The sequence below is a fragment of the Lampris incognitus genome, chromosome 4, assembly GCF_029633865.1.
Source record: "Lampris incognitus isolate fLamInc1 chromosome 4, fLamInc1.hap2, whole genome shotgun sequence".
In the NCBI taxonomy this organism is placed as follows: Eukaryota; Metazoa; Chordata; class Actinopteri; order Lampriformes; family Lampridae; genus Lampris; species Lampris incognitus.
Window position 1 is genome coordinate 9,718,817 of NC_079214.1, and position 12,141 is coordinate 9,730,957.

At 48.0% G+C, this 12,141-nt stretch overlaps 1 protein-coding gene across 1 annotated transcript in view; it reads right to left on the reverse strand.

The window, feature by feature from the left end:
- LOC130111586 (anoctamin-5-like) overlaps positions 1-12,141 on the reverse strand; it is a 32,449-nt gene that overhangs the window by 18,905 nt on the left and 1,403 nt on the right. Inside the window, exons 3-4 of the mRNA XM_056278815.1 lie at positions 10,405-10,472; positions 223-330 (exon numbers count right to left, since the gene is read on the reverse strand). Coding sequence (XP_056134790.1) covers positions 223-330; positions 10,405-10,472 — 176 coding nt within the window. The remainder of the gene's footprint in view (positions 1-222; positions 331-10,404; positions 10,473-12,141) is intronic.

Here is a 12,141-nt window from a genome sequence, read left to right on the forward strand (position 1 = left end):
TCCTCTCTGTGGTTTGCCATGCATTTGTGAGAATTGTGTAATAAGAATGCAAAAGAAAAAGGAATAACAGGAATAGTGCATTTAGGCGTTGGCTCTCAACATGGCTATAGATAACCTTCCTCGTTATGTGTCCTTTCAAGAAATCCCGCTGCACTTGCGCTTGGCGTGCAAGGTAATTTTCTGATAAACCGGTCGAGAAGTGACAGCAACTTGTCTCCTTGCCTGTTTCCTTTCTCCGTCCTTGTCTTCCACATAAGACAACACAAAGTCGATCCTGCGGAGTCCGTCCCTGAAGAACACGGTGTCTTTATTCGGTTGTAGCTTATCAGCCTGCAGAGGAGAGAGATAAACGTTGTTAATAGACAGCTACTAATGCTCCAACACAGAACACATCGGGGCATGTAAGATATACACTCGGTGCCCTGACAGCAGACATCCACACGACGGTCCACAACTCATTAAATTGAACCTGCAGACAGAGCCAGAGTCTCAAATTACCGAGCTAAGGATTCACTTACGTAGCAAATATAGAGTCTGCACACTGTTATTTGCTCCCATTAGTACTGTAATCTCACTACGGCTATAGTGAGATTAAAAACCTAATGGGACTTAAAATAACCACTGCTTTTTTATTTTTCTTGCACCTCTAATTTAATTTTTTCCCTGTGTGTGTGTGTGTGTGTGTGTGTGTGTGTGTGTGTGTGTGTGTGTGTGTGTGTGTGTGTAACGTTTGTTAGCCATTCCACTGACCACTGTAACTACAGTACTGAAAACATAGCTGAGCTCTGGAGAAGTCCTGTTTCCTTGGAAGACAGTAGCGGCAGAGAGGCTGTGGCCACAGACCAGCCACAGACAGAGAATTCTGAACACTGTCCAGCCACTTGCCTAAGGCGTGGCTGTCATTATACTTAACTTAGACACAAGCCACAGCGGGGACGGAGAACACGGTTTACCATGCTGTGTCTGAAATAGACTTTTAAATGAACAATCCTTAGCTTAACCCTTGATTTAAAATGCTTCAATATAATTTCCTATTACTGTGCAAATGGTTGTCAACTGCATCCACCCCAAATATGAACGTCTGTTGTCCGTAAGAAACCCTGGCCTCTGCTTTTGACAACATCACCGCAACTGTCAAGAAGCATTCTGGTTTTAGCTTTGACTAACCGACATGAAGACAGGGTTCATCTCTGGACAACCTATGAAAACCGAGTATAATAGGTCACTTGCAAAAGAGGCGGTGTCTACTGAGTGACCATGTGGCCTAAAGCCTCGTGATGGCCACTGCAAGGCTGTTACTAGCCAACAGGATAGCCCCGCGAGGGTCAAATCAGACAACAGGGCACAAGCTGTTGTAAAATCACTTAGTTTGACCTCTGAGCAACACAATTTGTGATCCATATTTCAGAGGTCATCTATTTGGTGGGAATGACAAAACAAACCAGAATCCATTTTAAGTGTTACCTGCAAGGCTGCAACTGATCATTATTTTCATTATCAATTCATTTATTGATTCTTTTTTTTGGATTAGTCGTTTAGTCTATAAAATGTCAATATGTCTTTTATATGACTACAAAATGACCCAAACAAACGACAAAAGACCATCAAACATTCCTTTTATAATGACGTGACTTGGTGAAAAGACAAGAAGACTTCAGCACTTCTGAAGCTGCAGCAAAAAATGTTTGGTCATTTTACATGATAAATGACTACATGACCAATTAGCGGAATTATAATCAATTAATTCTGCCACTCTATTCTGTCCTCGCAATTGCGTCTGAGCAAGGCTAGACAGATAGCTAACAAACAGAATCCTCAATAAACCCTTCTGCAACAGAGTGGGGCTTTACTGATTTCAACATTGTAAAACTGAAAATACAAACAAAGGGGTACAGATTACCAAGCACATACAGCTCACATGAAATTGTTTTTTAGCGTGAAATATAACACGTGGCAATTAACAATAACATTCATTTCTTTAGAGTTATCCAGATATAGATAGCCAAACAACAAACTAGTATAAGAACTTAGCAAACATGAGAACATATGTCAGTTAGTCAGATGCTAGCTAGGGAGCTGTCAGCTTGAATGAGCTTCTGAGTTAGCTAAAATAGGTTAGCTAGCAACATCAAGACAACAATAAACGTCTTCTAGTAATATGTAGCTTAACTAGAATTAAGTTTCAGATCTAACATGTAAGTGCTGATACTCACAGACATATCTACGCCAAGGCTCAAACGAAGAAAAACAGACCGCATTTCACACACACTGCTTGCTGCTTCATAACGAGCCAAACGGAAGATAAACAAAACGAACTCTCAGCTGGTGAAATTAACAGTACCTAAAACAACCAATAGAGGGCAGCACTGCACCACCTAACGTCATAACAAAGCATGGGCAGTTCGGTCGTCTTCAGTTCTCATGCAGTTATAGAGAGCAGGAGGGAATCTTGTTCTGAGTCACTAATAGGCCTAAGCTATTTTTTCACAGTACCTTCCTTAATGGCTTTCACCATAACCATATGAACCCTGTTGTCGGCGCTTGGTATGGCTTGTACAATGAGTCCAACTGGCCCTTCGTTGCGTTTCACCTGATTGTCTTTCAGCAGGACCACATTTCCTTCCTTAAGATTGGGTCCCTTATCGGTCCACTTCCGCCTTGGTTGCAGCGTCACCAAGTACTCTTGCCTCCATCTCTTCCAGAAAGAATTTGCTAGGCTCTGAACCTTTCGCCACTGGGTTTTGCAGTGGTGATCCATCTTGAAGTCTCCCAGAGGAGCTGGTGTTACTCTGGCTTTTTGGGTTTAAAGCATTGCAGGCGAGAGAATTTCAGGCATCTCCGCATCAGTCGAGACTGGAACCAAGGGTCTGGCGTTCATGATAGCCATAACCTCGGCCATAAGAGTGGTCAAGACCTCATGTGTGAGGCGTGTTGCGCTGTTCTTCAGCAGGAGTGAATCAAGGATGCGTCGAGCAATACCAATAATTCTCTCCCATGCTCTTCCCATATGGGATGAATGGGGTGCGTTGAATGTCCATGTGCAGCCCTGATCTTGTAAGCAGCTCTTGATCTCTGAGCTTTCTGTGTGGATTTGTAGTTCCTTGCAAGCTCCAATGAAGTTTGTGCCTCTTCAGACCGAAGGTGCTTGATTGGGCCTCGAATAGACAAGAAGCATCTCAAGGCATTAACGAAACTTGAAGTTGACATGGACTCTATCACTTCCAGATGAACTGCTCTGGTGTTCAAACAACTAAACATGACAGCCCATCGTTTGCTTTCAGCGCTGTTCCCTCTTGTTCGGCGTGACACAATGTTCCATGGGCTGAATACGTCTACACCTACATGGGTGAATGGTGGATCCACGGCGACTCGATCCGCAGGTAGGTCTGCTATTTTCTGGTCCTCAAACCTCCCTCTCAACTTCTTGTATTTGGTACATTTGTAGATTGTGCTGTAGACAAGCCTTTTGCCTCTGTCAATCCAAAGTCCAGCAGTACACAGTGCGCCTTCAGTAAAATGGCAGCCTTGGTGGGCTACTTGGTTGTGGTAGTGACGGACTAGCAGAGTGGACACGTGGTGACAGGCTGGAAGTATCATCGGATGCTTTTCCTGGTCTGAGATGTCAGCTGAGCGGACACGACTGCCAACTCTCATCAACCTCTCCTCGTCAATGAAGGGGTCCAATTTCTTTAGAGGGCTTTGCCATGAAACCTTCCCATCTTGTGTCAGAGTCTTGAACTCTTCTGTATATGTCTCTTGCTGTACAGCTTTTATGATAGACGTCTTGGCTTGTGAAAGTTCTGTGGCGCAAGACTTTCTACAGCTGTGCCAGCCTTTGCAGTCATCTGTGTGTGACCTTTTGGAGAATGACCTTGCTATGTGAGTAAGTGTTGTAATACCTCTCAAGAGAGACTTCCAGTTTGAGAAGCGCTGAAACCTGTATGACCCGAGGGGCTGCTCTGTGGTCTTGGCTGTGAGTGTTGTCACCAGGGGTCGAATCTTGCTATCTAGAACTGGTTCCAAAAGCTCAAAGGGTTCCACTTCTTCAATTTTTTGTGTGTCATGCTGCCTCAGGAATGTCGGGCCTGAAAGCCAGTTGGTGGATGGTAAGCAGGCTGCTGGAATGAGTCTGGTGCCATGATCAGCTGGGGTCTGCTCTGAACTGACATAATGCCACTGGTTTGGTTGGTTGGATTTCTGTATTTGTGTCACCCTGTTAGCGACATACATGTAGAACCTCCTCGAGGTGTTATGGATGTAGCCGAGCACTATGCGGCTGTCAGTGTAAAAGTTGACGGCATGTAGCTCCATGTCAATCTCTTCTTTTATCAGACCTGCCAGCTCAACGGCTAGGACCGCAGCACACAGTTCCAGATGTGGAATGGTGTGAGCAGGATGTGGCGCCAATCTTGATTTGCCCATAACAAATCCTCTATGGCACTGTCCTTTAGTGTTCCTGGCCTGAAGGTAAGCTATAGTAGATAGTGTTTTTGTCGATGCATCCGAAAAGATGCACAACTCCTTCTGCTGAGCGTGGAACATTGAGATTGGTACGTAGGGTCTGTGGATCTGCAGTTGTTCAAGCTCAGTTAAAGAATCAGTCCATGCCCTCCACTGTGCCTCTTTGTCTGCTGGGAGAGGTGAGTCCTAATCGTGTTGCTCCGCGGAGAGCTCTCTTAATAGGGCCTTTTTCTGGAGTGTGCGCTGCAGGGAGGTGAGTCTCTGAACTGCCTGATCCCTATTGTTTGGAAGTGGCCTGCGGGGTGAACGAAAGGACAGGGGTGTTACCCAATGGTTTTCCTTATCCATGTACACCTCTCTGTCCATGGTTTTAAGGAAGATGCTGTCCTCTATGGATGGGGTGAGTTTGTCATCATCCGTGGTCGTTTGGAAGACGTTTTCTCCCAGGTTGTCTGCATCTGTGCTGAAGACTCTTGAGCTCTCTGTATGACCGGGGATGGGAAGGTACTGTTGAGATGGAGCACTGGAGTGTTCTTTGATGTAAACACTGTTATTGCATGGAGTAAGGTACGAAGCACGGCCATTTGGAAGCATACTGGTCTTATACACATTAACATCAGATGGTTGGTGGACTCCATCGAGGCAAAACTCCCCTACAATAACCCAGCCTAAGTCTAGGCGCTGTGCGTATGGTGTGTTGTTAGGCCCATTGTACTGTTGACGTACCTTATGCACACTTAGAGCATCCCGTCCAAGCAAGTGAAGGATCGGAGTACTGGGATCTGGAGGTGAATCTTGTCTGCAACTGGAGTGAGATGAGGAAAGTACTGTGTCATCTCTGGTGTGGTGATTTCAGTTCGGTCATCTGGCACTGAATCGCATTCTAAGAGAGTGGGTAGTGCTACCTGTGTTGTACCATCAAACAATTCCACTGTCAAGTTGCTTGCCTTCCTCCCAGCCGTCTTAACTATGCCCGAGCATGTCTTCAGAGTGCAGGGAGATGGGTTGCCGCTAATGCCAAATAGGTCAAAGAACTGTGACTTTGCCAGAGACCGGATGCTCTGGTCATCTAGCACTGCATAAACTCTCTCTCTGCCTTATCCGGACGGCCGGAGGGGTAAACCCTCACTAGGCAGATTTTGGGAGTATGATCTGGGCCTGGGAGCATCACCACATATCTCTGTGCGCTTGGTTGTGACTTTAGGGGATTCACTTTCTGACTCCCCAGCATGATATTGCTCAGTTTCAAACACTCCAGTTGACCAAGGGGCAGGTCCTGGGTGCAAAGTGGAGACATGATTGACACTATCACACTCGCTGCATTTGACATCAGCCTTACAGTCCTTTGCAATGTGTCTGGTGTATGCGCAGCATCGGAAGCAGATAGACGGTTCTCTCAGGTAAGGCTTTCCTTTCATCTATGTGTTTGCTTCTGAATCCATGACACTTTGACAAGGGGTGTGGCTTGTGGTGGAGAGGACATTGTTTGTTTGGTTCTTCAGTTTCAGGCTGTGAAGCTGGAGTTGTGGCCGACACCTCAGTTTTCCTTACCGACACAGTTTCCCTGTTACTGAACTTGCCAGCTTTCTCTGTTTTTGCATAACTCGAGCTGCAGGATGAGGAGAATGCAAAGCTTGGATCATTTCTGGTCTTTGCTTGGTTGCAGATGAACCTCACAAAGAAGCTGAAGGGTGGAAAAGAGATGCGATGGTTTTCCTTTTACTTAGAGCCTTGGGTGATCCATTTGTCCTGTAGGCTGCGTGGGAGCTTTTTGACTATGGGATTAACTCCCTGTGCTGTATCGAGGTATACGAGTCCAGGTAGGAGCCCACCAGACTGTGCCAACTCCACTTCCAGAAGTAAGTCTCCTAACTCTCTTAGTTGACGAGTTTCTTTGTTGGAGATGCGAGGGAAGTCCTCAAGACATTTCAAAAGTGTGTCCTCAATCACCTCAGGGCATCCACAGCAGTCTTCTAGGCACTGCCATACCATGTTGACACCTGCTGATGGGTTGTGAACATGAACTGACCTAATCCATGTTGCTTGTAGAGACGATTCTGGGCCGAGCCATTTAGTAAGTAGGTCGGGTTCCTCACTAGCAGTCAGCTAGAGATCTCTTGTGATGTTTTGAAATTATGTTTTCCAAGCCCAGTAGTTTTGCGGTCTGTCGTCAAAGTTCAACAGCCCAGAGCTCACTATCTCTTTTCGGACCAGGTATCTCGCCAAGTCGGGTGTTTGTGGTGGCGCAGAGACATAGTTTCTTTCGAAGGATGCTTGAGACAAAGGAGGAGAGTGAGACACAGGAGGAGAGGAGAAATGCATTTGCCTTGCATTACTCAACTGGTCTGGTCTCTCACTTTTTACATGCATCTCTGCCCAGATATTTTTTGAGTTGTAATGAGGAGGTTGACTTTGGCTTTGGTGATTGTGGCCTGGGTCTTTGGAGGGTGACTGCTCTTTCTGTATATCTGAATATGGCTGCAGAGGATATTGTCTCAGAGAGTGAGTCTGTACATATTCACTAGTGCGTCAAGTTCTTTCATGAGAAACTGGTGCCTGTGTCAACTCATCAAGTCGCCTCCTTCCTGCTCAGCAGCCGCGGCTTCATAGACTGCTGCCTCTGTGGATGCTGCTACTGCCTCCTCTTGTAGCTGTAACACATACAGACTAGCTTCCACCTCTGCCTTGCGTCAAGCGGTTTCGGCCGATGTCTTCTGTTGTTGTTCCTCAAGGTGAGCCTTCTCTCTCATCATGACGGCAGCCCTTTCTGCATAGGAGACCTTTACCCTAGCTGCCTCTGCTTTAGCCCTCGCTCTGGTTGCTGCAGCGCTGGGTGAGGACTTGTGACTGGAGGCTTGTGACATAGCCTCATGAAGTTGTTGCATTTGTTCTTCATAATGCTGATTTTCTGACATCTTTACAGTTGGACGTCTGATTGGCTAAAGATGCAGCATGCTGGTCACAGTACTGTTTTCGCTGTCTTCACCTGTTGTGTAAATGTCTTTTTACTATTCTGTCCTCGCAATTGTGTATGAGCAAGGCTAGACAAATAGCTAACAAAAAGACTCCTCAATAAACCTGTCTTCAACAGAGAGTGGCTTTACTGGTTTCAACATTGTAAAACTGAAAATACAAACAAAGGGTTATAGATTACTAAACACATACAGCTTACATGAAATTGCTTTTTAGCGTGAAATATATGTCACAATTAACAATAACATTCATTTCTTTAGCGTTATCCAGAAATAGACAGCCAAACTAGCATAAGAACTTAGCAAACATGAGAACGTATGTCAATTAGTCAGATGCTAGCTAGGGAGCTGTCAGCTTGAATGAGCTTCTACTACTACTACTTTCGGCTGCTCCTGTTAGGGGTCGCCACAGCGGATCATCCGTTTCCATTTCTTCCTGTCTTCTGCGTCTTCCTCTGTCACACCAGCCACCTGCATGTCCTCCCTCACCACATCCATAAGCCTCCTCTTCGGCCTTCCTCTTTTCCTCTTCCCTGGCAGCTCCATATTCAACCTTCTCCCAATATACCCAGCATCTCTCCTCCACACATGTCCAAGCCATCTCAATCTTGCCTCTCTTGCTTTGTCTCCAAACCGTCCAACTTGAGCGGTCCCTCTAATATAATCGTTCCTAATCCTGTGTCCTTCTTCATCACTCCCAGTGAAAATCTTAGTATCTTCAACTCTGCCACCTCCAGCTCCACCTCCTGTCTTTTCGTCAGTGCCACTGTCTCCAAACCATATAACATAGCTGGTCTCACAACCATCTTGTAAACCTTCCCTTTAACTCTTGCTGGTACCCTTCTGTCGCAAATCACTCCTGACACTCTTCTCCACCCACTCCACCCTGCCTGCACTCTCTTCTTCACCTCTCTACTGCACTCCCTGTTACTTTGGACAGTTGACCCCAAGTATTTAAACTCATATGCCTTCGTCACCTCCACTCCTTGCATCCTGACCATTCCATTGTCCTCCCTCTCATTCACGCATAGGTATTCCATCTTGCTCCTACTGACTTTCATTCCTCGTCTCTCCAGTGCATACCTCCACCTCTCCAGGCTCTCCTCAACCTGCACCCTACTCTCGCTACAGATCACAGTGTCATCCGCGAACATAATCGTCCATGGAGACTCCTGCCTGATCTTGTCCGTCAACCTGTCCATCACCATTGCAAACAAGAAAGGGCAAAGGCTTGAATGAGCTTCTGAGTTAGCTAAAATAGGTTAGCTAGCAACTTCAAGACAACAAGAAATGTATTCTAGTAATATGTAGCTTAACTAAAATTACGTTTCAGATCTAACATGTAAGTGCTGATACTCACAGACATATCTACTCCAAGGTTCAAACGAAGAAAAACAGACCGCATTCCACACACACTGCTTGCCGCTTCATAACGAGCCAAGATAAACAAAACGAACTCTCAGCTGGTGAAATTTAAGGTACCTAAAACAACCAATAGAGGGCAGCACTGTAACGCCTAACGTCATAACAAAGCATGGGCAGTTCTGTCGTCTTCAGTTCTCATGCAGTTATAGAGAGCAGGAGGGAATCTTGTTCTAAGTTGAGTTTTTTGTGTGCATCTCTCACCTGGAAGAGAATCCAGTTAATATAGAAAAGAGCATGTAATCAGTACAGTAATGTACCACCTAGCTGGGGTCAGAACACAGTCAACCAATCATCGGATTGGCTAACCATTTCTTTTTTTTGTATTTTCTCCCCTTTTTTCTCCCTAATTGTGCCCAGCCAATTACCCCACTTGTCAGAGCCGTCCCGGTTGCTGCTCCACCCCCTCTGCTGATCCGGGGGGGGGGGGGGAGGTGGCTGCAGCAAACTACCACATGCCTCCTCCGATACATGTGGAGTCGCCAGCCGCTTCTTTTCACCTGACAGTGAGGAGTTTCACCAGGGGCCGTAGCACGTGGGAGGATCACGCTATTCCCCCCATTTCCCCCTCCCCCTCGAACAGGCGCTCCGACCAACCAGAGGAGGCGCTAGTGCAGTGACCAGGACACATACCCACATCCGGCTTCCCACCAGCAGACACAGCCAATTGTGTTTGTAGGGATGCCCGACCAAGCCGGAGGTAACACGGGGATTCGAACCGGCGACCCCCGTGTTGGTAGGCAACGGAATAGACCGCCACGCCACCCGGACGCCCGGTGATTGGCTAATCATTTCATCACTGGTTATCTGCCCCACCTGCTACAGAAGACCGATATTCCCAGCAGTGAACGGCAGGGAAGAGGGTCATGTGGCCTTTTTACCCTGCACGGATTTATAATCTAAAGACTCGTAAATAATGTTCAGCACATGAGATCAGACAAGGTCCGAGTCGTCGGTCACGGTGCACCGCATGTGTCCCCTACTGAAGGTTTTGAACGGCTGCAGACAGCCCAGAATCTAGCCAGCCTCATATTTCATAGCGACCTCCGTGAGGTTGGAGGAAAGCATGCGCTGGGCGGCTGTGGGAAACTGCCGCAAACCTCCGCCACACACAGGAAGTCCCCGTGCACGGCGTGGGTTCCTGTGCCAGTGTGTGGTGTGTATTTGGCCCGCTGCAGAGATAACACAGTTATGAGAGGAGCTCTGTCCGAGACCGAGGTCTTGTGACTCAGCAGTGGAAGCGGTATGCTAACAGACTCGGCCTACAACATCCGACAGCTAGAAAAAGGGTAGAGAGAAAAAAAGTGGATTTACGGAAAACAGCGGCTTTGGAAAATCTGCACAAAACAGCTCCCGACTATTTTCACAACAACTTCTGCAAGGAGCCCCGAGTTAAGGGGGAGAGCCGATGGAATTCCAAGCTGTGTGCGCAATGGCAAAAAATGGTTTGTGTGTGTGTGTGTGTGTGTGTGTGTGTGTGTGTGTGTGTGTGTGTACTTGTCTTGCAATACCCACTAATAGAAAGGTCAAATAAAACCATGGGACTCACCTCAGCATGTCCGGGCAGTGAGGTCCCCTGGTCATTTAAAGAATTAAGACCGTGGCCGTTGTTTTCGTCTGCACAAAAAAAAAAAAGAAAAGCGACAAGAGAAAACCAGGACAAACAAGGGATTAGTCCACGCACGGCAAATGACACAATGACCATACGCACAACGGGAGAACAACGAATATGACGCACATCTAACACTGCTCTTCTACGCGGGAGGCGTACAGACGAGACCACATCCATCCGACCCCTCGGAATAACTACACATTCAGATTCATTCACTTTATTAACCAAGCTAATTAGACTTGACCCGAGGGAAGCTCGTGTGGAAACACACAAACAGCCGACGAGACACATCGGCGGTGTTTCCACTCACTGTGCGTCCGCTCCCACCCAGTGATGCGGCCTTCCTCTGTTTCAGCCCCACGGGGGGGTTAATAGATACTGCAGCAAGACGACGAGCAAACCAAGTTCTGTCCATCACCCGGACCGCTGGCCCTGCTCTCAGGGAGGCGGGGGAGGCTGGAGCCCATCCCAGCAGTCACTGGGCGGCCGGCGGGGAGACGGCCTGGACAGGCCGCCGGGCCATCACGCAGGGCCAACACACACACACACACACACACACACACACACACACACACACACACAACACACACACACACACACACACACACACACACGTTCACACCAAGGGGAGATTTTAGTATGGCCGATTCACCCGAGCTGAAACCGGAGCCCCCCGAGGAAACCCACTCCACACAGAGGACGACCCCCCCCCCCCCCAAGGTTGGACTACCCCGAGGCTCCAACCCAGGACCCCTCACGCTAACCACTGCGCCACCGTGCCGCCCACCATAAAAAGTCCCCCCCCCCCCAAATGTTCCCCAGAGTGTTTGAATAGCACCTGTGTGCATGAATGCAGCACGGCCCGCGAGCCAGACCGAGGCGCTGGACCGTTTCTCCGTGACTTTCCACAACAACATCCCGCCACGGGGAAGCAGCTGCAAAAGTAGGGCCGAGTGGGTTTAGGGCCTGCCAGCTCTGCACTGCATTTGAGTATCATAACAACTAAAAGAGGAGAAATTGTGGCCTGCGTGGTTCTGACCTCCCCCCCCCCTCCCCCCATAAAAGGATCAGGTAACACTGCAGTTCATACCATGTGGACTTGAATGTCTTTTGCTTCCCAAAATGTGGAATGAAGACAGACACACGGCATTTCACAACATCCACCCCTTGTCCTCGTTTTCCCCCCTTTTCTCCCCAAGCTCTCGCGAGAAGCCCTCTGCACGGGAATCACATTGCCTAAAATGTGACGGAGGCACCTCCGCCGTGGCTGGCGACCTCAGAAGACTCCGCGGTTAGGTGGTGTAGGGCCATGTGTGCCCATTTTCCATTCAGATGAGAGACAAAGAACAAAGCCGGGGGGGGGGGGGACAGAGAGAGGGAGAGGGGAGAGAGAGAGAGAGAGAGAGAGAGAGAGAGAGAGAGAGAGAGAGAGAGAGAGAGAGAGAGAGAGAGAGAGAGAGAGAGGAGAGAGAGAGGGAGAGAGAGGAGAGGGAGAGAGAGAGGGAGAGAGACAGACAGAGAGAGAGAGCGAGAGAGAGAGGGAGAGAGAGAAAGAGAGAGCGAGGGAGAGAGAGAGAGAGAAAGAGAGAGCGAGAGAGAGAGGGACAGAGAGACAGACAGAGAGAGAGAGCGAGAGAGAGAGGAGAGAGAGGGGGAGAGGGGGAGAGAGAGAGC